The sequence below is a fragment of the Filobasidium floriforme genome, assembly GCF_021052385.1.
Source record: "Filobasidium floriforme strain CBS 6241 chromosome Unknown HD553scaffold_1, whole genome shotgun sequence".
Lineage (NCBI taxonomy): Eukaryota > Fungi > Basidiomycota > Tremellomycetes > Filobasidiales > Filobasidiaceae > Filobasidium > Filobasidium floriforme.
The window spans coordinates 1,097,064-1,125,051 of NW_025763622.1; the positions used below are offsets into that span (position 1 = coordinate 1,097,064).

At 53.7% G+C, this 27,988-nt stretch overlaps 7 protein-coding genes across 7 annotated transcripts; 3 read left to right on the plus strand and 4 right to left on the minus strand.

The window, feature by feature from the left end:
* Nucleotides 1-269: 269 nt before the first annotated feature.
* On the minus strand, nt 270-4,426 carry HD553DRAFT_338297 (uncharacterized protein; the record flags this gene model as incomplete). Its single annotated transcript, XM_046182337.1, has 10 exons — nt 270-503; nt 571-1,745; nt 1,814-2,267; nt 2,333-2,422; nt 2,488-2,574; nt 2,647-2,748; nt 2,812-2,904; nt 2,976-3,796; nt 3,908-4,023; nt 4,098-4,426. 10 exons carry the CDS (start codon nt 4,424-4,426, stop codon nt 270-272), a joined length of 3,501 nt encoding a protein of 1,166 aa, XP_046040240.1.
* Nucleotides 4,427-7,008: 2,582 nt separating this feature from the next.
* On the minus strand, nt 7,009-8,759 carry HD553DRAFT_347081 (uncharacterized protein). The gene is made up of 6 exons (XM_046183271.1): nt 8,392-8,759; nt 8,175-8,315; nt 7,982-8,104; nt 7,797-7,907; nt 7,605-7,725; nt 7,009-7,538 (listed from the first exon to the last, which is right to left on the minus strand). Exons 1-6 carry the CDS (start codon nt 8,704-8,706, stop codon nt 7,180-7,182), a joined length of 1,170 nt encoding a protein of 389 aa, XP_046040241.1. The 5' UTR covers nt 8,707-8,759; the 3' UTR covers nt 7,009-7,179.
* Nucleotides 8,760-9,013: 254 nt separating this feature from the next.
* Nucleotides 9,014-13,087, plus strand: HD553DRAFT_302845 (WD40-repeat-containing domain protein). Its single transcript, XM_046178803.1, has 16 exons — nt 9,014-9,200; nt 9,266-9,343; nt 9,426-9,527; nt 9,600-9,690; nt 9,762-9,847; nt 9,920-10,012; nt 10,077-10,159; nt 10,226-10,335; nt 10,400-10,535; nt 10,598-10,773; nt 10,860-11,647; nt 11,711-11,864; nt 11,925-12,023; nt 12,099-12,611; nt 12,680-12,765; nt 12,856-13,087. Exons 1-16 carry the CDS (start codon nt 9,164-9,166, stop codon nt 12,927-12,929), a joined length of 2,706 nt encoding a protein of 901 aa, XP_046040242.1. The 5' UTR covers nt 9,014-9,163; the 3' UTR covers nt 12,930-13,087.
* A 1,660-nt stretch (nt 13,088-14,747) lies between these two features.
* On the plus strand, nt 14,748-16,573 carry HD553DRAFT_290891 (guanine nucleotide binding protein, alpha subunit; the record flags this gene model as incomplete). The annotated part of the gene is made up of 10 exons (XM_046178357.1): nt 14,748-14,793; nt 14,876-14,937; nt 15,010-15,080; nt 15,157-15,438; nt 15,526-15,695; nt 15,774-15,830; nt 15,894-15,997; nt 16,064-16,234; nt 16,310-16,397; nt 16,472-16,573. The coding sequence occupies 10 exons, from the start codon at nt 14,748-14,750 to the stop codon at nt 16,483-16,485; spliced, it is 1,065 nt and encodes a 354-aa protein (XP_046040243.1). The 3' UTR covers nt 16,486-16,573.
* A 291-nt stretch (nt 16,574-16,864) lies between these two features.
* On the plus strand, nt 16,865-19,273 carry HD553DRAFT_302847 (uncharacterized protein). The gene is made up of 6 exons (XM_046178804.1): nt 16,865-17,214; nt 17,288-17,683; nt 17,759-18,643; nt 18,706-18,845; nt 18,906-18,979; nt 19,039-19,273. Exons 1-6 carry the CDS (start codon nt 16,967-16,969, stop codon nt 19,168-19,170), a joined length of 1,875 nt encoding a protein of 624 aa, XP_046040244.1. The 5' UTR covers nt 16,865-16,966; the 3' UTR covers nt 19,171-19,273.
* A 432-nt stretch (nt 19,274-19,705) lies between these two features.
* HD553DRAFT_10228 (kinase-like domain-containing protein) lies at nt 19,706-23,129 on the minus strand. Its single transcript, XM_046176376.1, has 12 exons — nt 22,500-23,129; nt 22,352-22,392; nt 22,203-22,272; nt 21,975-22,123; nt 21,728-21,879; nt 21,569-21,651; nt 21,328-21,498; nt 21,072-21,244; nt 20,745-20,872; nt 20,519-20,674; nt 19,799-20,135; nt 19,706-19,728 (listed from the first exon to the last, which is right to left on the minus strand). The coding sequence occupies exons 1-11, from the start codon at nt 22,654-22,656 to the stop codon at nt 19,835-19,837; spliced, it is 1,581 nt and encodes a 526-aa protein (XP_046040245.1). The 5' UTR covers nt 22,657-23,129; the 3' UTR covers nt 19,706-19,728; nt 19,799-19,834.
* Nucleotides 23,130-23,706: 577 nt separating this feature from the next.
* HD553DRAFT_10261 (uncharacterized protein) lies at nt 23,707-26,923 on the minus strand. The gene is made up of 3 exons (XM_046176379.1): nt 24,726-26,923; nt 24,205-24,659; nt 23,707-24,125 (listed from the first exon to the last, which is right to left on the minus strand). Exons 1-3 carry the CDS (start codon nt 26,685-26,687, stop codon nt 24,017-24,019), a joined length of 2,526 nt encoding a protein of 841 aa, XP_046040246.1. The 5' UTR covers nt 26,688-26,923; the 3' UTR covers nt 23,707-24,016.
* Between the last annotated feature and the right edge of the window lie 1,065 nt (nt 26,924-27,988).

Sequence of the window (27,988 nt, forward strand, 5' to 3'; positions counted from 1 at the left end):
GTTGATTCGATTCATCTAAGTTCGAGGGCGAACGGGACGCTACATGTCTTCGTTAAAGTCCTACAGTACATTGATCGATCAAGAAGGATGTTGGAGAAGAAATATAGTCGATACTGCTACAACGATTACCGAAGGTGAGAAATTCGAAGAGAAAAGCTGGGAAACAAAAGCTCGTCGTGACGGTTCGTGACTGTTTTTTTGGGCGGCAATGTCCTGCCCGGTGGATGCCTTGTATTTTGCTGCTTGATGGATTCGTTGTTGTTACGGTCCTACTGCTTGACTTCCAACTCTACTTCCCGCCTGACGCCCTTCATGAAGGGCTCGAACAAGGTCTGAACATCGTCCGAGCTGTTTAGCAAGAGCCGATCGTCGTCTTCGTCCCGGTAGTAGCACTTGAGGACGCCGGTGACAGTGCCGCCGACACATGTATTCACTTTGCGGGCGACTTTGGTCTTGAGATCTTCGCAGCTGATGTCAGGCGAGACGGCGAGCGTGAAGACGGCCTGAATCAGACGAAGTGGATTAGCACGAGCCAACTGCATATACACTGCATGCCATTCAGCTACTCACGTTCGGGGACAAGACCTTGATGATCACATTCTGCTTGGAGTAATGTGATACATCCGTGCTTGAGCCAGTGAAAGTACCCGAGGCGATCTTGGCGGAGTCGGGCACCTGCCCATCGAACGGCGTCTTCGGGGAATGTGACGAGGCGTCCGAGCCTTCGGTAGATCCACTACCTCTATTGCTCGACTTGAATCTAGGGTCGCTCCCTCGATGACCGTCATTGGCGTATTGCGCAGCAGGATCACCATAGTCGTGAGGCGTCACGGTTCGCGAATCGTAAATCCCAAGAGGCGAAGCGCTGTGCATTGGCGACGTCTGTGGGTTATGTCCATCGCCTCCGATCTTGGGCAACTGGTAGACGTTGGGACTGGAAGCGCTTCTCATCCTCAGCGAAGGCGACTGCGATGCCGAAGGGTAGACCCCGTGCATCGGTCTGGCCCCGGCCGCGCCATTCGTGTAGCGCGACCCATTTGTTTCTCCCCCGTTGGAGCGCAGTATCTCTTGACCGGCTTCGTACGTTTCTGGAGTAGCTGCCAGAGCAGGTCCGTGGCTGTCGTCAGACATGACACGAGCAATCCTTGTAGGTAATCCCCCACGACCCAGACTGGATCTTGGCAAGCTCGATGGGTTTCCGAAAGACGCTTCAGTCGCGACCGAAGCTTCCGACGAGTTCCTTATGGGTATCGGAGGCATGGGAGCCGCGCTTTGCTGCGATCGCCACTGAGCCATAAGCAAGCCGTTGGGATCGTCGTTCGAAGACCTCGCACTCATGTTCGAATAACGATCTGGAGGCCGAGGTACGCCTGACTGGCTCAGCGTGCGTCGCGACAAATACGGTGTACTGCTCGCGCTGGTGCTGGGTGTGCCGCCGTCGTCGTCCCATCCTGCAGAGCCCAGATCGCGCTCGAAGTAGCTGCCATTCAGGGGCCCGGTCGATGGACCTTCAGAAGCCGGAGTGGCAGCAAAGTTGGTAGCGGCCGAGATGTGTCGGCGACTGGTGCCCAAAGAATGCCGGTCCTTGTCCCGCATTTCACGCCTCTTTTGATCAGCGGCCATGAGTTTGGTGAGGGCGGCCTCCCATTGGTTATATTGCTCGGCGTTCTTGACGTGCAGGACGAAACTCTCGAACTCGTTCGGGTTCTCTTGCTGCCGCCAATACACTGAAAGGGCATATTCTCCTGAAAAAATGCCAAGGCGTCCGATTTAGCATCAGGTCCGAACCAAGGTCAACAATATCGCATCTTACCCTCGGCAGTTCCTTTCTGAAGGTGAGTCAGGTTGTTGACATAGATCCGACCCTTGAGCGAGAGTGGATTCTTCTTGGGTGGGCCCGATATATGCTTGTCGGCGTGCTGCTTCTTGAGAAGACTGCCGCTTTTGCCGCTCCGCTTGTCCTTCTTGTCTGGCAAGATCTCCTTGCAGCAGAGGATCATCTTCTCAAAAAGATATACCTCATAGTCTCGATTGAGGTCCCCCTTAGTGACCACGAACCGACCTTCCAGGAGGAGGTTTCCAAACTCCGAAATGTGGTGACCTTTCCAATCCTTCACACGGAATTGTAGCTCCGCTACGATGCTGATATTCGAGTTCTGACGAATAGTTTCGTTGACGCTCTCTGCGATCCGTTTTGTAACCTCGTGTCCGCTGGTTAACTCGGCCATGTAGGGGTAGTCCTTGTCGGAAGCCCCCTTGATCAATGCCTGTATACGAATATCGGCACTGAGCACCCCGCCAACAAGCGGTCAATACGGCGGGTCTGGCTCACGTCTAGCAAGATCGGATACCGACATATCCGCTGGATAGGTATGATAAGGTAGGCGTTCAGCTCTGCTACCGTCAACGGTAGGACGTCTCGCTAGATGTCGCGATTATTCACTTCAGCAACTGCACTCGCTTCATTTGATGGTCGAGTTTGCTGACCTGTAAGTTAGGGGTCTCCTTTTCGACCAATTCTAAGGCATTCATGTAGTTTGCGCAATAAGGTTCGTACACCTCGAAGTCTTTCTCCTACGAGTTGGGCGCGCGTATGGTGTTTTAGCGCTATGATCGAAGACTTGTGTTGGTGGAGCAAATACTCACAAAGAGGGCGAAAGGGTATCCCCAGTTCCCTTCAAGCCAGGCACTGCCACCCTTCTCCACCATGGGCTCGAATTCAGTCTCGAGGCACGTCAAGAAACGTCGCTGTCCAGAAAGTCACAACGGTCGGCAAACGGAATCGATGAAAGAGCGATGCGTTGTGCTTACCTGGATGTCAATGAGCTTGCCAAGATTGGAAAACATCATATGCACCGTATCTGGCGCGACGATAGAATGCTGTAACAGAGCTTGGGCATATGCCTAGCAGGGTAAGAGAATCAGCTCGATTCGCTTCCTAACATATATCCAATAGCGATGCTAAATCAACTCACCTGCAAGACCTCGAGATCCGAGACGTATTTCTTCTCGGTTCGCAGAATTTCGGCTACTGCCATTGCACCGCCATCCATCGGTCCTGGCCCCATCCCCGTCATCGGTCCGGGTCCGGCGCTCATATGACTCCGCGGAAAGTTCTTGCCGTCGAACGACGTATTGATCGACAACGGCTGTCGAGGCATGCCGCTGCCCGAGCTGGTATTTGGAAACTGAGAGCTCATCGACATGTTAGAAGGCATCTCTCTCAGCGTCGAGGCGGACGACGGCGAACGTCCCATCGGTTGCGATTCCGAATAATGCCGGCCGTGACCGGAGGGCAGGGGAGGCGCGTTGGCAAACGATTCGTGGCCGTTCTGATCCCCGGTATGCGGCGTCGTTGTGCTGTACGGCGTGGCGGGCGAATTGACATCATCCTGCACCCAAGCCGATTCGGGTAACCGGTCGAGTAGGTTGATCACGGTGTGAAGTACCCGCTTGAGCCCGCCGGTGTCCTCGCCAAAGAGCTCCATGACGGACCACAACGGATCCTCCTCGGGCCAACGTCCGCTCTTCTTCAACTCGGTCATCCGCATGATAAAGTTGGCCGCTCCCTTTTTGCACTTTTTCAGGTTGTCCTTTTCCCTTGCCCACGCGTAGACTCCCCTTCCTTCGGGTCCTTCAAAATCAAAGTCGGGAAACTCGATGGAGATGGGCATAGGCGCGTCGTAGCTAAAGTTGGGAAGGAGCATATTGAAGAGGTGACAGAGTGACGTCCCTAGTCGGAACGACTGCCATACGTGCTGCATCACGTCCATCTTGGGGGCACCCGAAGGCAGTTCTACAGTCGAGGCAGAGCACAAAGGCAGGTTTTCATGTCGGGTTGAGCGATGTGTACGAGACGGCCCGAAAGGATAAGATGGAGAGAGAGATCAAGGAGAAAAGAGCTCACCGATGAACCGATCATACCCGTTGACCCGTCTCAATCGACGCCTAGTCTCGGAACACATCTCGAACATGGTCTGCGGCCCTGCCATACTGGCTGTCTTGGCCGCCAGCGTGTTGGTGCTACACATCATACCCGAAACCGTCAGTCCCCCTTTCGCAGACTGTTCACGACACGCCCACTTCACAAAACTTACGTCGGTCCCATCTGGATATCGACTACCGTCGTCCCGCTCAGACTGACATTGCTAGACATGCCCAAATGATTCGCTCCGATTCCTGGTGTAGTCAACCCCGGGCTCGGGGACCCGATGGTCATGCCCGAAAAGTCGGCCGTGGGGAGCAAGATGTTGGACGGAGCATGCGAGATGGACCCGCCTTTTCGACGGGGGATAGACATTCTAAATGATGCCGAAAAGGTGTTGGTAGTAGTGGTGGTGGCGGTGGAGATGGATTGAGAGAAGGAAGTCTTTGATGACGAGTCGTGGAAGAGCGTCGTCGGGACAAAGGTTTGTGCAGTCTCCATTCGAGGGCGGAGGATAGCCGTCGGATTGATCGACAGAGCTCGAGTCGAGAGACTCGTTCCTGACTATCCGGATCGAGAGTCTGAACAATGCCTCTGTCGACTAGATGGTCGAATCCACACGGTATCTAGACGTTCTCTCGCCGCAAAGATGCCCCTTGTATGATCAATCAATCAAGTCCCGTGCTGGCTCTTGAATATCCGTGCCGCTCGATCAAACTCTCTTTTCGGCAGTTTCACCCTTCTACGGTACGGTGGACGACCTGCCGAGAGCGTCAAAGCTTGGGTAAGCTGACAGAACGATCGAGAAAGGGAGTCTCTTCTGGGAACCGAGTGTGATGCCGGGGGATGGGGATGAGCTCGTGCGGGTCTTCGAGAAAATGATGGTGTGAGGATGTCGGTCCGTAGGCCAGGAGAGGCGTGCCCGTATGATCGACGTCCAAAGGGATACCAGGTAAGAGGAAGATCCGGCTGATTGACAGAGGTTGTCAGAGGGAGAGCAGAGAAAGGGATGGTGAGGGTGATCCTGTCACCCTAGAAAAAGGCCCGTATGGTTCGATCGAAAGGTAGGTAGAGGGCGGGATGAATGACCTGGTGCCGAGTAGGAGTGATCAACGGATGGTGCGTCTATCGCGGTGCATGTGCTCGTCTGGGATATCCTGATGATGCATCAAATAATGTGTGCTGGGGAAACCACGGGTTGACCGATTGATCGTCGAGCAGAAGAAATTGATGATGTCGAAGCCGCGAAGTAGATGATGAGGAGTAGCTTGAATCGGGGCCGAGCCGAGTGATCCTGCTATGATGAAGGCAGTCGAGTGGTCGAGTGACCTTGGAAAAGAGAGGTCGACTGGTGTTTGATGGGATTCGGCGGGGAAACCGGAGAATGATCTTCCAGAAATCGCTTTCGTCCCTAAGACTTGCGTGCGTGCGTGTAGCGTGCGACCACGGTCTATTTTTCCGAGGAGGTGGTGTTTGACTGCAGTCCCTCTATGATCTATCCCGATATCGTCCTCTCGCCTCTCGAGTGAGCGGACGGTCAAAGCCAAAGTCGCAGGTAGTTGATCGTATTCAGCTGATTATTCCTGAAAGCTGGAAGTTGGTCGGGGGCTCGGTCGGTCTCTTGCTGGGCCTTAGCGAAGGGCGGGCAGCGGCAGCAGCAGCGGGAGGACAAGCGATCGATAGCGCGTGCAAGGAGGTCGAGGTGGTGGTGACCGACGATACTCTGCCACTACTACTGACCACGATCGATTGATATTTTTTGTTCCCACACCCGGTTATCGTCAAATGTCCAAAGGCGCACAAATAGCAACCGAAGCCTCTGCAAGGTCTTGCACTTTTTGGAACGCTTGTGAGAAGTGGTAGCAAAACTAGTGTGTCTCGTGAATCCTCTCAACCGTCGGCTGGGATTGGAGAACAGTTCAAGGTCCGGGGCGCATCGAATCCGTGATCTGTGATACAAGCAACACCCATCCATACTTTTTCGAAGCGACAACAAGCAAGAGGCGATTCCCATCAATGAAAGCTCAGAAGCGAAACGCTTGTCGTCCGTGCGGTGCGCCCTGTCATCGTGAACCGCGAACTCGTCCGATCAGGGAGGTCCCAACAAAGGGAACAAAGGGGAAAACACGGGGTGCACTCGTATTATTATGTACATGTCCCTGTCTTTTGTGATTCCTGATATTCCACTACATTCCCTGTGTTATGCCTGTCGGCTTGCGACCTGCTTCGCCGAAAGTGCCGGACGCGATCAACCTAGTCGATGCTCGCCGTCAACGAGATCCCCTTTGCCCTGCTGAATATGTACTGTACGGTACGTAGGCACCGTCACAAAACCACGGACAATAATTGCAGGACCTCTCGATGGGTCAGACGCGCAGACGACCACCACAAAGTCGAGGTCGACGGTCCTGGCCTGGTCCGCATGGTGCACAAAAGCACGCAAGCCCTCCTCGTCCTCAATCCTCGGCCCTCGGGGACGGCGGCGCGACGGCGGGGGGAATGACGAGAGTGAGAAACGCCATCCGTACCTGCCGGTCGATCTCTCTTTCTCTCCTCTCTGCTCTCCTGTCCGTTTCTGATCCACCTCCTTGTTCTCGTTCCTATCGAAAGGTCTGAACCTGAAGATCATAGATCGCAGATCGCAGATCGCTCTTGCATGGCCGCAATTTCAGGGAACAGGGATCAATCAATAATGATTCAAAGCTCGAGGGCGCCGAAAGAGCCGGTGGGTGGATCGTCCACCCAGCTCGGAACGACACATGTAAACAATTCATATGCGATGTGCGCCGTGAGAACCACGACCTCGTGAATGCAATGTCTTCGAAACCCCATGTGTCCGCGACTGCATAGCAATACCGCACCGCCGCAGGTGACGAATCTCAAGTGCGAGTGCGTGCATGTGTGTGTGTGTGGGATCTTGGGACGACGGCGAGTCGCAATTCCCTCCGAACGCCTTTGAACCCCGGAAGAAGATGGTCGGACGCCGGGAGTAGAAACGGGGGAGTACGAACGATAAGATTGTGACCGGGGCTGTTCATATCGCATGAAACAGTCGAGCATCAGAGCGATCTCTTTCGAAAGGTGGCAGGTTAAACATGAACTCTGAATTATAGGGTAAAGGACGGGCCGAAAGCCGGTCGACATAGGGTCCGTTGTATTTCGCCGCTGTACACTACACGATCCGAATCGAATACAAATCCCATCACAACGCCCGTAATCTGATAACCAGTGCCTGTGCGAGCCCCCTCCCTCCATCAACTCGCGCTGAGGACGTCTTGCAGCTTGCCCAACTCGTCCGCATCCGCCACGACCTGGACTTCGCCCTTCATTCGATCCAGCTCCGCCTTCTCCCTAGATGCCTTGTCTGTCTCACCCACCCCATCCGTACTCGGCCCAGACCCAGACCCAGCACCTCCAGAAGCGGCCCAGTTGAGGTACGCCGCTCGACCTTGTTCCCAGATCTTGTGCTCGGGACCGCCCGGCGGCGCGTTCGAATCCGGGAGAGTCTGGACGGGTCGGGGAGTAGGTACGGTGTCTCCAAAAGGTTCGAGCTTGGTAGCGAGGGTGTTCAAGATGTTCTCCAGTGCATCTGCGGCTTGAGGAAGAGGAGCGACTGGAATACACGGTAGAGTGTCTCGTCAGCTCCAGATGGCACTATGCGATATCGAACAACACTCACGACCGCTCTCTTCGGCTAGCTCGAGGACGAAACCGGCAGCTTGTTTCTCCAGCTCCAGCCCCTTGACCTGCTTGTCCAGCTTCTTATTGGCCAAATCCAGTTGATGTTTGAGTTTCCGCATCTAATCGCAGCATGTTTAGGTCACCGGCGTCAGCATGGGCGCGGTGCATCGACGTCGCGACTATGACTGACCTCTACCACCTGAGCTCGCAAGTCGTCGATCTTCTCCTGCACATCAGCTTCCCCGCTAGGCAACGCGGCTACATAGCTCGCTCGATCAAAGTCGAGATCCTTATGCCATGGCTACAACAAATCGGTTCGAATCGTCAATCGTCTGCTCCCAGAGAACTCTGCTTGAATCGTTCTGAGAGACTCACTAGGACCAACCTCAGGTCGTCCGGGATGTGGAAAGGGTTTCGCAAACACCATGCGATAAACCTATCGAAAGCCGGATCCATGTGCGATTCGAGCAGTGTCTCTAGCTTGTACGGTCCTTGTTCCTGTATGCGCTGAAAACGCATCAGCCTTGACCGCAACCTGAGCTTTGGGTTTGATAGGACCGCGACTCACCGCATCGGCTGCCTCCTCCGCAGTCTCCTTGAACCCGTTACTATCAACCCAGTTGCTGATCGTGCTGGTTATGCTGTAGATCTCCTTCCTACACGCTTCGCTGATATCTTCCACCACCGTTCGAGGATGGAATCCCATGAGCTACAGGCAGAGGCACTCCCGATCAGTTTCGATCATCATCAAACGTGAAGAATAATGCACCGGTCCAACGATCTACCTCTTGCAACAGCCTGTTCTTATCATCCGCACTCAATCCAACCAACGGCTGTCTCTCCCCCTCCACCGCCTTGTCCTTGCCCTTCAACGTCCGTCTCCTCAGATCCGTCGGTCCGGCCTTGCTGCTTGATGATGATGATGATGCCTCCGGGATGGATGGGGGTCCAGGCGGGACGAAGTAGGGCGTGCAGGTCAGGGGGATCATGTCTTCGATTGTCTTGGTCTTTTTCGCTGGAGATTGTCGTCGAGCGACATGGTTGACGGTTTGGGCCGTCGTAGGGGCTTTTGTCCCGGAGGATCTCCGTGTGGCAGGCATTCTCAAGAGATAGCTGACGTATCCGATAGCTTTGGAAGGGAGATGTATGTGATTGTGTCTGTTCGTTCACTTTCGACGAGATCTGAATTCATGTGAACCGATGTTGACGTTTGGTTTGTTTACAAGGTGCCTCCCCCCCCCCTCGCCCCATCTGAGCGTAGACTCTGGGTCAACCTACTCTCGAGCGAGTGATATCATCCGGGGGAAGATCTGCTTCCGTGAGGCAGGGGGGGGGGAGCCGTGAAGTTCAGATGGACACCGGTTCTCATATTCTTTGGTGATGCAAACTAACTAGCTAACTACCATATTCTTATTCTCCGCTTCTATGCCCAGATCACGATAGAACATTCAGAAACAAACTTGGTATCTCCAAACTCCGTATCTAGAGTGCCGTGTTACTGGAACACCTGCGGAAAGCGAACAAACCGGGCTCATCGGGCAGAAGGAAGCGGTCAAGATGAGAGTGACGAAACCAGCATGGGTTACCCATTCAGGCGAGTCCTCTTGCTTGTCCTAACTCTGATCTATATAGCTGGACTGACTCAGGTATAGGAAACAGATAGCAAGAAGCAAAGAAACTCCCTCTTTGGCCTGCATGTCCACCCGGATTGTTCAAGACTAGCTACCGGAGGCATAGGTCAGTCGAACAAAGTTGACACAGATCGTATACCAGCTTGCCATACTGAAAATGGGAATACTGACGATACTTCACACAACAGATGCCAAGATTAGAATCTGGTCAACACTCCCAATCCTATCCAAACAAGCCGAAGACAATGTAGCGAATCCCAAGCTGCTATGCACCTTGAGCAATCATAACGGTGAGCAATCTCCATCGGGCATGCAAGCTGCAACGTAAAGCTCACTCTAAGAGTCCCCTTGAACGTTCCCAGGCCCTGTTCTCTGTGTACGTTGGGCACACCACGGGAGATTTCTAGCCAGTGGCTCGGATGATGGAATCGTCCTCATCTGGAACCTCGACCTGTAAGCTCGTGCCCCTGGCATTTGCCCTCTTGCCATGCGCTGAATCTGAACCGCTTGCACGACGAGTCTAGTTACGGCGCGGGTAAAGTTTTCGGTTCCGATGAGGTCAACGTAGAAGCATGGAAACCTCTGAAACGGCTCGTAGGGCATCAATCCGGTATGTTTGGAGCGGCTTTAGGGTTCGAGAACCATGTCGACTGAAAGGCCTCTGGCTACTGGTTTTCCGTAGATGTGGTAGATATCGCTTGGAACAGGGACGACTCCATGATCGCTTCGGTCGGTCTGGACAGCACGATTTTCATCTGGGATGGGTATACTTTCGGTGCGTACGATAAGATCTCCCTCCAACAAATGGTAACCTGAACGAGACCCTGCGGCTTTGACAGAACTTATCAGAAAGATCGAAGGGCATCAAGGGTTCGTCAAAGGGGTCTGTTGGGATCCCGTCGGGCAGTATCTGGCTACACAAGTGAGTCATTTCTTCAGATCAACTTTGCTGATCGGTCTGGCTGACCCTTCGTCTACTGCAATGTAGAGCGACGACAAGACGGTCAAGATCTGGAGTACGCAGGATTGGTCATGCGTGGAGACTGTATCCAAACCCTTCAAGAACTCGCCAGGAAGCACCTTCTTCCGACGATTGAGGTGAGTCCGACCGACATCGAACGGAGTTTGTGGGTATCGCTTAACCTCTACCCATTCTCTGCAGCTGGTCGCCAGACGGAGAGTTCATTGCTGCATCGAACGCTATGAACGGACCTATCTTTGTCGGAGCAGTCATTGAGCGGCGAGGGTGGGGAAGCGAGATCTCGTTTGTTGGGCACGAAAACACGATCCAGGTGGCGGTATGTACATAGACCTCGCCCATCCCCGGACGTCACTGACGAAAAATGACCAATCGCAACAGGCGTTCAATCCGCTCGTTTGTTTTCCCAAGGGGAAGAAGAGGGAGGCTTCGTCGGCATCCTCGATGGTAGCATTGGGAGCAGATGACAATTCGATATCGATCTGGAGAAATACAAACAACGTGCCCACGTTTGTGGCAAAGGATGTCTTCGACAGGCAGATCCTGGACCTCTGTTGGTAAGGAAGGACCTAAGGATCATCAAGCTTTCGGATGCAAATCGCGAGACCGCTGATCAATCCACTTGCCCGTTTCTGTTCTACAGGTCTGCTGACGGATTGGTAGTGTACGGATGTTCTTCCGATGGGACGATCATCGCGATCCAGTTCGATGCATCTGAGCTTCCCGATCTCGGTACAGCGGAGGATACGACGAAGCTTCTCGAAGCGAACGAATGGAAGCCTACAAAGGTCAACAGGAGCGGAGCAATGCACCAGCAACAAGTATCTGCCAGGCAGACCTCTTCGCAAGCGTCGAGTCTATTATCGCTCGCTACTCCGTCGAAGGGCGGTATCAACTATTTGCAGCCTCGTAAAGGTGCGCAGAAGATGACACGTTTGCCGGACGGAAAGAGGAGGATTCAACCCGGCTCGGCTCTGGGTAGTGCGAATCCGATCGTATCGCGCCCACTCCCTCAACAACCGATCGCTAGCACCAGTAACCCAGGAGGTGCCATCGACGTATTTGCAGCAGCAGCCGATCAGCCGCTCGAGAGTCAATCGAACGTGATCCAATCGAGGGACGACCTGATCCAGAACGCTCCTTCCGCATTTGAAGACGAAAACATGCAACGAGGGGAGAAGAGGAAATATTCGATCGGAGAGTATGACCCTCCGAGTCGACAAGTCAAGACGAGGACGTTGGGCGGAGGCGAGCGTCCCAAAGAGACGTGGCCTGTCCGTGAACTGAGACCAGCGATGCAGGGGATCAAGAACATGAGCTCAATCTCGGCCAGCCGTCTCAAGTTACCGCTTCCCATGATACAGAACAGGATCAGAGTCAGGTCGGAGGACGATGAACACTTGGTCGCCGAGGCGGAAAACTCTGATAATGGCAAGTCGATGGCGACGCCGTCTTTTCTAGACTGACTGGCTGATACACAGTGGCATCTATCAGAACAACCGCATCGAGTCACTTTCTTGCAGAAGGGGGCGGTGCAATGGCTGGACTTTCCCGCCAAAGCCGTCGTCGCTCTTGCTGTCAGTGCGTATGGTCTCGTCTGTGCAACAGAGGGCGGAACCGTTGTCGTTTACAGTCCAGCAGGCGTCAGGTCAGTTCCAGCTTCTGATGACCATGTCAAGGTTGATAACTGATGTCCAACATGTGATAGACTCATCTCGGAGCACAAGGTCGATTGTCCAGTCTCCTACGTGTCTGCTTCTGGTAAATATGGAATGGTCGTCACCTCGAGCGGCAAGATCTATGGCTGGTAAGCAGGAAGTGAGGACAACTTGTCCTGCGACTTCGAGACTATTCAGACCATCCCTTTCGCGCCATTTGCCAGGAACATGCTTTCCCGAAAAGCTGCTTTCGCACCAACCGACATGGTACACCTTCTCGACAAGGAGACTGAAATTCATTCGGCGACCATCCGACCCAACGGGACCCCGTTGATTCAACTTACAAACGGGGAAGCCTACGCGTACAACATCGAGTCGCAGGTATTCGAGAACGTATGCTCGCTGTGGTATGCGGAACGGTCGTCTTACTGGACGCGGACGAGGGCTTCAAGTTCAAACCCCAAGAATATCGTCGCCTACCTGGAGACCAGCCTCAACACCCTCCGTCCCGACGTTGTCGCCGCAGCGGAAGCGGCTGGTGCGAAGGTCAAACCTAGGTGGTTTGACGATGCGATCCCATTAGGACACCTCGAGACGAGACTACAGGCCTGTGCGCTGCTCAACTCGCCGAACGAGTACAAGACGTTCTTGACATCGTATGCCAAGAAGATTGCCGACGAGGGGTACAGGAACAAGGCGGAACAGCTGGCCAAAGACCTTTACGGGCCAATATCGTTGTGAGCAGGATAGCGGAACACATTGATTCTTGCGGTGGAGACTGACAAAGCAGCTTCGATCGTATCAGTGGCACGGCAAATCACAGCGAGTACAAGGCGACGGTGTGCGGACTGAACAAAAAGGATCTCTTGAAGGACGTACTCAATATATTCGGTGGGTCTCGAGACGTGTTTAGCGCCATTCCTACGTCGTATTGTACCATGTACTGACCACCCTTTGCATCGCTTTACCCTCGCACCGCAGGCAAGACGCATAGTCTGAGTGAAGTATCGACCGTCTGGCAGGAACGGCTCCGATTAGCCGCTAGTGAAGCCTGAAACGGGGTAGATGGGGGCTGACGAGCCTAGCGCGCGCCCAAGTGATCTTTCGAGATGACAATACGAGAGTTTAGAACAAGTGGGATCTCGAAATGTAGCAAGTTGTAGCTATACGAAGCGTTCGATGTCGATTCCTAGATCCAAGTCATACAGATCGATCCGAACCCACGAGACCCCCCCTCGTGATTTGGATCCGTCCGCTTGTGCGCGCGTATGTTTCGAATCTCTTTTGTTCGCCGAAAGAGGTCCTCCTTTTGTGAACCTTCGCTCGCCTAAGCGAGAGCCAACGATACCCACGGTCCGCAGGTTTTGTCGAGACGGTCGTTTTACTGTGAGACTTTTACGGGAAGACGTTGGTGAAATCGAGGACGGGACAAGATCGAGATCGATGTGAATCCGTTCTGCTGTGCCCTCTGAGCGCGAGACGAAAGCCTGAAACGCGAGCTCCTGACCCGTCCCATTGACCCCGGACCGAACGAACAAAAGGGAAACCCTTTCACGAGCGAGGGACTATCCAACGAACAAGTCACCGTCCCCCGGATCCTACCGACAAGTTCCGCTCTTGTGCTTCCTGCCCTCGTCCTGGCCCTCTACCCCTTGTTGCCCTGGACCTATTTCGCTCGCCTTTTTTTATTGTGGACAGCTGGGGAGGAGCTAGTCCCCGCACTAAATTCGGAAGTGTCGACGTCAGGTCGTTTCGCTGTTCCTAGAACCTTGCTTTGTTGGCTAGCAGGGCGGAGGCGATAGCCCTCTTCCCCCTTTCAGGTATGCTCCCGGTCTTCGAGAGTGCGAGTGACCAGCTCAGGTCGATTCGGTCTGGTTGATATACCTTTGAATGGCCATATCGCCATTTCGAACACGCCTTCATTTCCGCCTAGAAACCTCTCTTTTAGTGTACCAAACCACCTCTTTTCGAGCTTACAGTGCTCACACCTTTCAAAGCCGAGTGCAACTTTTACCCCCTAGTCACCTCAGAACAACCCCGTTCTTTCGGACCAAAGAGCGAATCCTCATTCTCTGCTTTTCGTGAGTTTCAAACCCGGCGACGATCCGATCTTCCCATCTCCGTGCTCGGGCAAATTGAAAGACCGGTGGCCGAAAGGAAAAAGAACATCTGTCTCGAAAGGTTTCGACGATCCGGCTGAGAGAGCTTCAAAGGATCAGAGGGGAACGGCGACGAGAAGAAAGGCAAGGTTTCACCTCCGTCTCAAGGTTCGAGGAGAGGGAGTGATGGATGGCTGGGTGGATCGTGGCCGTCGTCATCAGATTCCTTCGCTTATAGCCAAGTCAAAGGGAGCTGCGATCTGCGAGGGAGGACGGAGATGTTTGATCATCGTTTGAAAGTGTATAGAAACGCTGATCCCGGTGCTTTTCCCCCTCTCCCCCTTTGCCCTCCTCTTTCTGCCTTGTCGCACTGTCACTGTCCTTTTGGGTTCTGCCGATCCTCGCATGGTATTCGCTTGTTGCTCACGGCACAGCAACCACATCAGCATCAGATCAATCGGCCGCTCGACTCGACCTCGCACCGAGACATTCAATCGCAGTCAAACAAATCGCCAATCGACGAACCGACACGTTTTATTGAACCTTTCCTCCGAGATATAACAATCACAAGATCACAAGTCGTCAGACTCGTTACGCCAGCACAATCCGCTCTGGGAGTAAACGATCGACTCAACCTCTTACGACACATACGGACGACCGCCCAGATCGGACCGACTAGCTACTAGATCTTGCCGCCATCAATCACCTCGTGTTCCTTTGTTCAAACTCTTCGACATAAAATAGTAACATCCTACTTGACATAGAAGGATCAAGATGGGCTGCACCACCTCGCAACATGAAGACCCCGCCGCCAAGGCTCGTGCGTAGCTCAACCTGCTTGAGATTGTGAGGAACTGAAAGAGTCGATGCTGACGGCTGTTTACGTCTACGGATCTGATCAGGTAACGAAGCTATCGAATCTCAACTCAAGAGGGATCGACAGGTGCTCCAGAATGAAGTCAAGGTTAGTACAAGATCGATCGGGTGTGCCATGAGGCAGCTATCTGACTGAAGAGGCGAATGCTCATGACGACAGATGCTACTGCTTGGAGCTGGAGAGAGTGGGAAATCGACCGTTCTCAAGCAGATGAGACTGATTCACAACAAGTGAGTCGGCATCATCCGGACCCGTGCAATAATTCTTCGATACTCATGCTTGTGCGATTTTATGACCTGGCTTCAGACCGTACGACATGGACGAACGAGAGTCGTACAAGGAGATCATCTTTAGCAACACCGTTCAGTCCATGCGCGTCCTCCTCGAAGGGGTCGGGAACATGGGCATCCAGCTCGACCCGAGCAACCGAGGGCGGTACGACCTGATCATGTCGAGTCCATCTCAGATCGAGGGGGATATCATGCCACCTGCTCTGGCGGACGCTGTGTACGGGTTGTGGAACGATGCTGGGGTCAGGAAGGCGTACCGCAGACGGAACGAATTGCAGATCAACGACAGCGCACCTTAGTGAGTTCCGGCGTTTCTTCTTGTTGTCACCCGCCATTACTAGACCTTCGAGACTTACGACCGAGCCACCTATCTTTCTCGCCTCAGCTACTTCAATTCGATCGGACGGATTGGGGCGACCAACTTTACACCGACCGACCAGGACATTTTGCGCGCACGGGTCAAGACGACGGGGATCAGCGAGACGACCTTTGTCATCGGGGACCTGACGTACAAGCTGTTTGATGTCGGTGGGCAGAGGAGTGAGAGGAAGAAGTGTGAGTTTGGCCGTCTCGCCCGCAAAAATGAGAGGGAATACGGATGCTGACTTCAAGGGAGTCTGATCGTGAATGTAGGGATTCACTGTTTCGAGAGCTGTAATGCAATCGTCTTCCTGGTCGCCATATCCGAATGTGAGTCTGGCAGAAAGCCTTATGACAATGACATTAGCTGATTCTCTCACCTGACATAATCAGATGACCAGAAGCTGTACGAGGACGAGAGCGTCAACCGAATGAGCGAGGCCTTGACGCTGTTCGATTCGATCTGCAACTCGAGGTGGTTCATCCGCACATCGATCGTAAGTCGTTCGCTATACCATTTCCGTTCTTGTAACATGAACACCTAACTCGCATCCCTGCAATAGATCCTGTTTTTGAACAAGATCGACATCTTCCGGGAAAAGCTACCAGTCTCGCCAATGTCGCATTACTTCCCCGAGTTCCGAGGAGACGATCAATCGTATGATCAGACGAGCGCCTTTTTGCTCGACAAGTTTGTCGGCCTCAACCAGAACTTGGACAAGAGCATCTATGCTGTGAGTCCCGCATGAATTCATTCGTGTCTGAAGTTGGGGAACGTGGCTGATAGGGTCTCTGGATACTGCTTGCAGCACTACACATGCGCAACGGACACCAAGGCACTGAGTTTTGTGTTATCCGCTGTCAACGACGTGATAATCCAGTCGAACCTGCGAGACTGTAAGTTTACAGACGGTCAAATCCTTCTCAATGGCATCAAATTTTCTGACCACGTGATATTCCTATCGATCCAGGCGGTCTCATCTAGTGTTCTCTGTCCGGTTTCCCTCTCGCCGTTGCACTGTACTCATAATTCTTGTCCCCCCTTACGCTCTCTTTACGGGTCCTTTTTCCGGCATGTTTCCTGTTTGTACATCATTCTTTTGTTCGTGCATTCGTTGTTTTATATCATCTAGTGCCGCGGCTGCCGACATTGCGGCCCGTGCTGTGTAAAACCCGCCTTTACGAACAAAAGGAGACCCCCGTTCAAGGATGAAACGTCAAATGTCGATAACGTATAATCGTTCTCTCCGTTGGGAACCTCGCTCTCGCGTTTCCCCGAGGGCCGAGGAGGGTGATCCAACTCGATTTCTATTGTTCTTTGAGAGAGGAGGGGGGTCAGTCAGTCCTGATGATATACCCGGAGAGTCTTATATCTAGAAGACGGATGGTCACACTCGACGATGTAATCTCAGCCTGATCCAGGTTCAAAGCAAACCTCGTACCGGATATCCTTACGCACGCTCGTCATGTTTCCATTCGTCCGACGAACCGGGAACTCGGTCCGCCCAGCCAGGTCGATCAGCATCGTCCAGGTGCATATGCGGAATTTCAGTCCATCAGCAGCTAGGCTCGCCGGAGAGTTCGTCGCTACCCGAGGGAATATGCAGCTACACCGGATCAAGGAGATGTTGGAGAGGATCGACAGGACGAATCGGCCGAGCGAAAAGATCGAGGTGGTCAAGCAGTACGAGGACGTTCGTCCCGTTCTCGAGCTGTGAGTCCTGATCACGGATTGAAGAGCCGGTCGCAGGAGAGCGAAGCCAATGATGGATTTCGGTATGCGATAGTACCTATGACCCCCATGTCAAGTATTATGTCAAATCCAGCTCGGTCATCAAGCACTTGGCCAGGTTCCCGGAAGACATCGAACGAAGCTCTTCTCGCCCAGTCTCGTCCATCTTTGTTCCCGGAGATGAAGAGGTTTCAAACCACCCGACGCTGGAGAGTCTACTCGAAGCTCTCCGGAAAAAGGAGGCCAACATCTTTGACATCATTTCGTTCATGCAAAAGAACGGGGTCTTTGCTACCGCACGGACGGTGGAGGACGTGCAGCGGGCGAACGAGGTCAGGGGGGCTCAGGGGTTGTCGGCACTGTCAGTTTTCTTGAGGGTGATCGACAAGGATCTGAACGTAGGTTTCGGGCCCAAGCTGTTCGAGCACGTCGGCTGGACGCTACAGAAAGAGTGAGTACGCATGGCCGCATGCGAGTCGAGCGAGTCGCGAAACTTCGCTGACCGTCTCGATTTCATCTTGGTCAGTGCGGAACGGAGTCTCATTGCACATGCCAAGCGTAACGGAGTCGAACTGTCCGACCCGCCCAAGGAGGAGCCCGTTTTCGATATGGCTATGCCCGATACGATGCGTCTGGAACCTGCACTCGGCAAGACGGTCCTAGCAGAAGACGTTCCGAAGCTGTTTGCGGACCCCAACGGTGCACAGTGGTACGGAAGCCGAAAGCTGGACGGCGTACGGTGCCTCGTCGTCGTCGACGTCGAGATCGAGGAGAGCGAATACTTTGAATCGAGCAACATCAAGGTCACCCGGGCCAAGTGTTATTCCCGTACGGGCAAGGCATTTCACGTGCTCCAACCTCTACTGGATGACATCGAAAAGCTCTGCACCAACTGGACCGACCTCATCCGGATACTCGAGAGTGAGCCGAGTCTCAGCGAGAACACGTACAAATACAAGTACTTGAGCGGGATCTTTTCAGAGAACAAACGGTTCGTCCTGGACGGAGAACTCTGCGTGTTGAAAGAGTCCAAGGACGAGGAAGGGGTTCTGGTCGAGGATTTCAAAGAGGTCGTCGGCAAGGTCAGGCGAAAGACGGGGTCAGCGGACGATATCCGGATGTTCATTCTGGACATGATCCCTTGGAGCAACTTTGACCGCCATGCCAACAAGGGAACTGCGGATATGCCGGCTCAACAGAAGTCGTTTAGTCAACGACAGGAAGACGTTATCGCGGTGTTGCAGCGGATGGACGATATCACCATTGAGGGCGAGGATCACAGCCTGCTTTGGCTGTTGCAAGAACCCATGAACAGTCCCGAAGAGGTCGAGGGCCTGATAGCTACGGCTTCGGAGGAGGGCTGGGAGGGTATCGTCCTGCGGAGGGATGTACGATACGAGGGCAAACGGACGTACGTGTACGACGTGTATTTGGCACCGCTTCTCTCGCTGACGATCGTGTCCCGTCTTGTAGAGCGAACATCCGGAAATACAAAGCCTGGCTAGATGCAGAGTATGAGGTTAAGGATATCGAGATCAATACTATGCGTCTGCCGGTCGATGGTATCTACGAAGACCGACCAGCGCTGGCTAGCCTGATAATCGAGCACAAAGGTGAGAGGCCGTGTCAAGGCAGTCACCGTGATGTACGACTTATTCAGCATTGCGTACCAGGCGTGCCCGTCAATGTCGGGAGTGGGTTCACGAACTCACAACGGATCGAGTTTGCCAAAGACCCTAGCCTGATCGTGAGTTCTTTAACGATGCTAGAGTTGCAACATCCTATTGACGGGAACATCTTTCTCAGATTGGCAAGCAGGTCACGGTCGAATACTTTGGCGAGTCTACGAGCGATGCTAGGGACAAGAAGGGTGGTGGCTTGAGCCTACGCTTTCCTCGGATAAAGCATATTTGGGAGGGCGAGAAACGAGACGTGTAAGCGGGAAGCGCGACTAAGATGGCTCATGTCGGCCTCGCCTGTAAATTGAGGAAGCTTGTGTAACACCATGACACCCCATTGATCAATAATAATAGCATAGCGACGGAAGACTGCTGTGAAGTCTGCTCGTAATAATGGTGTAAACTGGCACAGAACAACAAGCCAGGCGGGTTCGGCAAGCGCGAGGCCGATGGTGCCGATCGGTGTCCTAGCCGTCGGAAAGTACTACGTATCAGATGCCAGGGAGGTTACCATCCTATAGGCGTGGGATATGCTCATTTTCATCATGCACAACAAGGGGGATCACAAAGATTGGAAATTATAAAGACCATGTGCTGAAGAGAAAAAGAAAAAGGAAGACGGTTGAAGTTCCGGGGAGAGCCGGCAGAGAACGGGTAGAATTGGTAGGTGGTCCGGGGCATTATACAACGACGAGGTGCAATGTCGGCAATGCGGAGCGTCGAGTCGGACGGTAAGCGTGGCGCGAATGTCGTGAGTCGTAGCGGGCTGATCTATTTCCAATGCCCAGAAGCTTGATTACCGGGAGATCGAGGGTATCTGAAGGCTGCGTGATCAATAAGTCGATTTTCGGGATAGCTTGCATGAACTTTTGCCGTGGATGACCTACAAGAATCGTTCCAAGGCCATGCATATCCTGCCGTTATCAATGCATTCGACAGCAGAGGATGTCGAGGAACTTGTTGCGTCGCGGTTCCTCAAACTCGCCATTGCCGTTACCGACGCCTATTGCCTGCTGTCCGCCGTTCGAGTTGGAGAACTGCATCGGCTGCTGCTGAGACATCCTACTGTCCATCGGCATCGTTGGCGTGCCTGTCCGTTGGGTACCGTTCACGGGCGAGATCGGGTTGATACCAGCTTGTGATGGTACGGCCTGAGCCGATGGGTCGTATTCGTTGTTATGGCGAGGGTAGACGGGTTCCATGCGGCTGTCCGATGGTGGTTGGCTACGGAGAGCAATAAGAGTACGATGAGTAGAACAAAGGCACAGGTAGTGTAGTGCGTCGTAAGAGGGCGAGGCGAAGTTGAAAGCGACGAAGGACGAAAGACGACGCATGGACAGGAACACAAGGAAAGGGAGGGTAGGGTAGGAAGGTAGGAAGCAAGGAGTGGATGAGAAGATGCGTTTGCGATGGCATATACAGCGTGTGAAACAAGCGGAAGCAAGACAGTGATCAGATTTGCCGTTCCCTTCCCGTGATGAGCCAAACTCCGAATCGCAGAAAGTCGGTCGAGGCAAGAGGACTTCTGTCGCATTTTTTCTGTTTTTTCCTTCAAGACCTAACGAGGCGAGTCTCAAGCCATTCCCAAGATCCCAGGCAAGACGTACCCTCCAGATGCAGCAAACGGATGTCCCTGGTGCGCGGATTGCCTGCGCGATGGCGGAGCAGCGCTGGTCGCCGCGTTGACACCGACGATGGCCTGGTTGCTGGCGTTGTTCTGGCTCTGGGTCTGGAGCGCGGCCGTAACGGACTTGCGGTTCTTGCTGCAGAGTCAAGAGTGATACCTGTCAGTCGAAGATCATCTCACATCATCAAAGACACGCGTTGACTTACGCTGCGGGGGACGGGGGAATGATGTTTCCGCCCGAAGGTCCGGCACCTCGCAACTTTTCGGCCCTGTCCCTCTCGCGTTCACGTTCACCCCTCGATCGGTGCTGACGAGATGCGGGTGGAGGCGGCAGCTGTGACGCATTAGTAAAATCCATTCGAGCGATCGAGACCCGAGCCGAAACGAGGAGGAACGAGGAAGAAGGCGGAGGACGATTCGGCGATGCGATGTAAGAGGAAAGGAAGGGAAAGTGGCAAGTGAAGGGTGAGTGGGACGAAAGGGGAAGGGGAAAGTCTGCCTCGCGGCAACCGGTGTAAGAACGGCCGACTCACGCTAGTGTGTTGCCATCCCTTGCCTTGGTTCAACAACATCCAATCGTACACGCCATCCTCAGTCTCGCCGGTAGTGCGAAGAGCCTTGGTGAACAGGTCTCGCAAGAAGTTGTAGTCGGGAGTCTCGGTGAATCCGAGCTTCCTGACGTAGTTGAGGTAGATAGCAAACTCCTCTGTGGCGTCGAAGCGAGATCACGCACTCGGATCAGCGGCCATATTGAGAAAAGGACAACAGGACGGAGAGAATGAGACTGACGAGGGTAGTTCTCGACCAATTCAGGGATCGGCGTGGTCTGCTTCTTTTCACCAATCTTTTCATACTTCTGCTTGTTCGTGGCAGCCTTGAGACCTTGCCAAGGAAGTGCTCCTCGCAAAAAGTAGAAGAAGACGTGTCCGAGACACTCGAGATCGTCTCGTCGGGATTGCTCTGCCCAGGGGAACGTGATATCAGCGTGGGTAGGTTTGGGCCTCAACTGAATCCCTGTCGCCCAACTCACCTCGACCCAGATGAGTGTTGATACTCATGTATCGGGCGGTTCCGCTCAAACTCTTCCTCTCTCGATAAGGAATGTGTTGCTTGCTGCAGAAACAGAAAAATGAAAAGGGTCAGCCTTCAGATCACTCGGTGTCGAACCACACACGATCACGCGACATACGTCTTGGGATCCCTGTACTGCTTGGCCATTCCGAAATCGACGACATGGATGACATTCTCCCCCTTGGTGGTAGGACGTCCGATCAAGAAGTTGTCGGGCTTAATATCACGGTAGATCAAGTTCTTCTCATGGATGGTCTCGACCCGGGTGATCTGAGCAGCATGACGTCGTCGGCGACGATGATGATCAGTCTTTGTCCGATTGGGATGCCACACCGCGACCCCGAAGCTATCGACACGAGACTCACCATCTGCTTGGCAACCATACAACAGGTCTTGACAGAGAACTTGCGTCCGCACATGTCGAACAGGTCTTCCATCGAGGGTCCCAAGAGGTCGATGACAAGGATGTTGTGCAGACCTTCTTGGCCAAAGTAGTAGACCTGAGGAATACCGGCTGCGGCGGGGCAAGGCATGTTTCAAGTAGTATCAGGACAAAGGACGTTCTAGCTAGAGAGTAAAGTGAAGAGACGTACGACATCCGGACAAGATCTTGTACGATCGGTACTCGTCCCTGAGCTGAGGAGCATCCGACTTTCGAGGTTCCTACGGTGATCCAGATGATGAAGTGTGAGCTATCGATTGCGCGGAAGATGTTCCGAACTTCAGTCCAGGGAAGACGTACGAATTTGATGGCTACGGTCTGCGAGTTCAAGAGGTTCGTTCCTGCAAGCCAAACAATCCTCTTAATCAGCTTTCCCGGTCCTAGATCTCCCCCACCCTCATCCTCAATACCACCACCACCGACACCCCACTCTAGCCGCGAAACTCACCCTCAAAGATGACTCCGAAACTTCCCTCTCCAATCTTCTTCCCAACCTTGTAGTGAACGCCGACGACGTTGCTAGAGCTCCCCGCGGTCGGGGTACCGGGTGCGGTCTGAGCGTTGGACATGTTGTTCGAGGTCGAGATGATATGAGTGGTTGCCATGTATCCCGCGATCAGGCGGGTGTTTGTGTGTGGTTTGAAGGTGTTTGAGGGGTTGCAAGGGTAGGTAGGTCTAGGACGTTTGGGTCTAGACCGGTTGCTGAGGCTGTCCTTGATAAATGGACAGGAAGATCTTCACGAGTTGGGCCCTCACGAATCAACTGCCCGACGAGAGAGGAAGAGCGTATGTACGGGACGTTTGTTTTCTTGGTATTGATCGGAATTGCTTTGAATCAGGCCGAAAGCTCCGGGGGTTGATTTCGTTCTCGGGTTCTGGGTGGCTTGTTGATTCGTCGAACTGATCGGCGGGTTGCGTAACTCCTCGAAGGGATGATCTCTTTGTCGGAGAGGTAATCGACAGGAGAAAGATGAAGAGGGAAAGGGTGAGCGGGCGATGAATGTCCTTGGGCTATATAGTCGACGAGGAGAGTCGTTTGATGCCCCGTGAGGTGACGAGGGGTTGGAACGCGGACCCTGGAATGAGGTGATAGCTCGCCAGTCCTGGCCAAGGGGTCGCGAGCGGAGTCGATCGTCAAAGGAAGGACCGTGAGACCAGGGGGAGTTGGGGGAAGGGAGAGAAAGAGGTCGAGAGCCGTGTCAACGAGTGTATGAAGTGGTGTGTGTGTGAGTAGAATCGACTTGGAATGACGATTGAGCTGCAACAGCCAGCCAGCCAGGGTGTTGGGTGATCGTCTCTCCTTTGTGATGCCAACCTCGTCCGCGTGGGTCCACACCAGAGGCTAGTGGTTGCCTAGGAGTATCAGGTCAAGTTGCTGCTGATATAGCTGCGTGCTAGTCCCTCTTATCAGAGGCATCCTCTACGAGTCTGTCAAGCGCATGCAACAAGTTTCATTCATTGGCCGGGCTCCACTTGGACATACAAAGCCGTTAGGCCCTTCGAAGGTGTGTGGCATGTGTGGCATCGTTACGTGTATCGCGAGACGGTAGGTCATGATTGAACATTCGGGTGATTATCCCTGAAACGCGTGACGACACCCCGATGCACCGCGGGTCTTTCTCCGCAGCCATCTATCCCCTCGACACAGGTTGAAACCTCTTGTACATTTTGACATGATATATATGATACGGTCTGGCGGCCCGGTCTACAGAGATATACAACAGCACTTCCAGTGTGCACAAGACAACAAGAGAAACAAATGCGGCGTAAAGTAAAATTTGAGCCACAACGCACAGCGTAGATGATAACGTAAAAGCGTAAAGTGGGAAAGCAAACCGTGATCCCGTAAATCCTCACCCCCTGTATCCTCCGCCACTGCCTTTCTTCTTCTTCTTCTCCTCTCTATCTAGAGTCTCTCCTGTCCGTCGTATCTCGCTCCACTGCCTATCATCACAGCCATGACATCTACCCACGTCTCGTCTGACCACCGAAGTGCATATCCTTCATCAACGGTTCGAGCCATTCGGCCTTCAATGTCTTTTTACCGACGAATTTGCCATGCTTGCACGTGTACCTAAAGTTGTCCGCGATGAGGGTCACATCCGAATCAGCTCTCCATTATTGGAAAACAACAAGAAAAGGCGGGGACTGACCTGATCATCGCCGATGCCGAGGGAAACATCAACCGTCTCAACGGCTCGTATACGTACTCCATCTCTTCTTCCCCCAAGACGGCCCCTGCACCTCGTCGACGTCGCAGATCGGTGAGCCTCTGGTTGACCTCGGGTCGGACCTCGAACCAGTCGCTCAGGTTGATATGCGCACCAGCTTTGAGCAGCCGGAGACAGGCGGTCTTGGACGTCGGGACGAGAGGGAGGACGGGTCGGGGAGTTGAGCTACGGGATAGATCGGCGGCTTGGGCGGTCCGGTCGGATGCCGTGGAGGTGGTACGGACGCTGCTAGTGCTGCTGGTGGTCGAGTAGGCACGACGACGTTTCGAGGTGGTGCTGCGGATGACGTGTTCCTCTTCAGAGGTTTCAAAGTAGGTTCGACTGCTGGAGCCGTGTTGCTTCCCCACAGTCATATTGGTGGGCAAAGCTAATCCGAGCTGAAACGACAAGGGTACTTGATCAGTTCTGAAGATCGTTGCCATCTTCGACAAGGCCTTACTCACCTCGACACAGAGCCCTTGCCAAAAGACCAGCTGGTTCTTTGGATCCGCCAAGAATTCTGGATCTTGATCGAGATACGCACGGACGCTCGAGTGCGCCTCTTCATAGGACGTAATGCTGTGCGCATCGTCCGTGTCGTCTGGAGCGTAGCGTTCGTGAGGATGGGCCGAGGGCCTCGTAGATGCGGAGCCGAGAGTGTTGGAGACGGAATGAGGTCGCGGCGGGGCAACGGGAGTGAAACCTTTTTGTTTGGGCTGCTGGATCGATTTCACTTGTCCACCCTGTTTCCCAGCCGGTCCTGCCGATTGATCTCGTCGGGCGTTCAGGTCGAGTCGTTCAAGACCGATGATCACAGTCGTCGTGGGAGCGTCCCTTTCTCGACCGGCACTGTGATCGAAACTTCCACGTCGGGAGATGGAATGGTGCGGCGCGACGCTCTCGTTCGAATTGGAGATTGTTCCGAAAGTTCTGCTTGATCCCGCGGAAGGAGGTTCGACGACTAGATACCCGCTGTAGAGAGGATCGGCTGACGATTTCGTGTGCATATACATAGCAGAGGACGAACCTCCTCCTCCAGTGGCTCGGGAAGAGCTCGCGGTAGTCTGTTTGATTCCTCTCGTTTCGTTCCTGTTCATCGACCCGTCCGAAAGTAATACGCCGGAATCCGTAGGGGTCCCGGACGTCCCTCTGGAGGTATCAGAGGTCCCCCTGACCAGGCGAAAACTCTGGGCGGGGGCGGCAGAGTCGGCTCGAAAATTATCCTCATTTCCACTTCTCAAGTCCGATCGACCTTGTCCTCCAGTCGACCCGGACGCAACACGATCGCCTCGGTCGTAATCGCCTGTCACCGCTTGGCATTCAGCTTGTTTCCGGGCAGCGGCTCGATTACGCTTCTCTCGCTGAGCGGTCCTTCGCTTCTCTCGTCGTCGAATTTCTTCGTCCTCCTCTGCTCCGCCCCGTGAAGATTCTTGGTCTGGCGCTCCGCCTCGTCGAGCTCTAGCCTTGGCCTGCATGACCATCTCGGTCACCGTTAGATCCTGTCCCGCATCCATCATCCCCGCAGCCTGGCTTCTAGCTTCGCTTTCATTCCGCCCGTTCTCGCTCTGACGACCGGACCTCCTGTTTCGTTGCTTGTTGTCCCTTTTATGTTGGCTCGACATCTCAGCAATGGACATCTCCGCGACCGAAATTCCGGCGGCAGACGACAAGGCTGGCTGGCTCTGAACTTCGGACCAGAGCTCGAGGGCCGTCGGTGCGGAAGAGGGAGTGACCACGCTAGCGTTGTCCGAAAGAGCTGGCTCTGGAGCAACGATGTCACCAGCGTTGGCTCGCGCGTTCTTGCCCTTGCGAGATCTTCTAGGTTTTCTGTTGTGGTCTGCCGGGCTATTGTTGATTGGTTGGGCTGATACTGAAGATGAGGGAACGGCGACGTGGACGATTGACGACGAAGCTGTAGTTGATTCGGGCTGGGCAGGTTGGACCTTTTCGACCACCTCGGCTTTGGGTCTCGTGTCCCGTTGCTTCTCCAACGCCTTGTCCTCCCTGTGCGTCCTTTCCTTCTTTGCCCTCTCACTCTTTTCTTTCGTTCCCGAAATCGAACCCTTCTCCTTCTTTTCTTCCTTTAACGCTCGACGCTCCTCCTTGTCCTTCTTCGCTTTGGATCCCGACAGGATACTCTTGCTAGCCAAGGTTCCCCACGCAGAGCTTCCCGAGTCGACTGACCCGCCGCTGACGTTTCGAATTTGGTGGCCCTGAGGCAAGGGTTGACAGGAATTGCCTAGAGATACTTTGGCGAGCCTCTCAGTAATGGTCTCGGTGGGCCCTTTGGTGGCAGCTGAGCGCGATGCGATGGGAAAGGTGGGAGATGTCGGTGAGGTGGGAAAGGCTACGGCGGAGGGAGAGGAGTTGGGGTCGTCTCTAGACAAGACTTCCCAAGCAGAAGAAGAAGCCTCAGATTGAGGCATGTTGTCGATCGCTAGGTTTCGCTAAGACAGCCGTGTGAGGAGGATTCGATCAGGAACTCCGAGCTTCGCCACCGAGCACAATGACGATTCGCGAGTCGTTTGGGCGTCGCTGCCCCTCGGCAAAGCGGTGCAAGGGGGCGAACGACCGTGTTGTGGGCTTTATCTATCGTCTTTCTTGGTGTACCTCTCGATGTCTGGAACTGATCGTGTAGAGTGGCAGAGGTGTGGTGTCGATGGAGATGGAATCGATGAAGATGTGAAGATGAATCAACCACCATCTTGATTGCGACAGACCAGATCAGATCAAGTCAACCTCTTCAGATCCGGATCCGCTTTCGTCAGCGGAGGCAAATTCAAGACTCGGTGATTGAGGCCGCGCGCCCCGAGCCACAGCGGTTGACCCACTTGGTTTCGTCATCTCGAAACTTCAACGAGGACGCAAACGAGTTCCATTACAGCACTACTGGCTAGTTGCCGATAGTCAGCCTGGCCTATTGAGATTATGCCTATATAGTTGAGCTTTCTGTCTCTCGACTGTGCCGCTGCCAGTCGAGCGTTGAAACTCTGAGCCGAACGATGCAAGGGACAATTGACCTTTCCGGCGAGGCGCATCAACCCTTCTTGACCGAACGGCAGACCATACACCATAGGGCTTGTCTACATCTCCAAAAAGTCGTGGAAAACCTGGTGTTCCTATACTGCCCTTTTGAGGCAGAAACCGTAATCGCCAGTCCGTTAGGCTATCGACGAGATCACGCGCTCCCGTTCTCGGTGTTGAGGCGTTCGACGCCGATTTGTATTGCCCCACCTCATACGGTACGAGCTGGGATGTATACATCTGTGCAGCATCAATGATATCATAACATCAGGACATTACTGTTTGTCTTACTTCAGAGCCAGGATACATTGACACACAGCATGGATTAAAAGCACAGATTCAAGCTGTTCATAACATATGGGACGCATTGAGTCGGTAACACGATAACCCTGAATGTCAGGGGCTCAGACAGAAGAAGACTTGGTGGGTGATCCAGTGAAGCAGCCAACATATACTTGTCGCTGATTCACCTGATCGACGTGAACGACGTGATCGTCCAATGCGCGTTCGGCGGGATTTGGTATCGTACTTCAACGTCACGCTCAATTTCGCATTCCAGCAGTTGCTGAACTGTGACCTAATCTCATATCGTTCTGCATTTGCGAATGAGCTTCAAATATTGGTCTTTATCACTCATTCAAAGATCTTCCATTCAAACCCCGAATATAAGATCGGTTGGTTGGACAATTGCAACAAAGCTTGA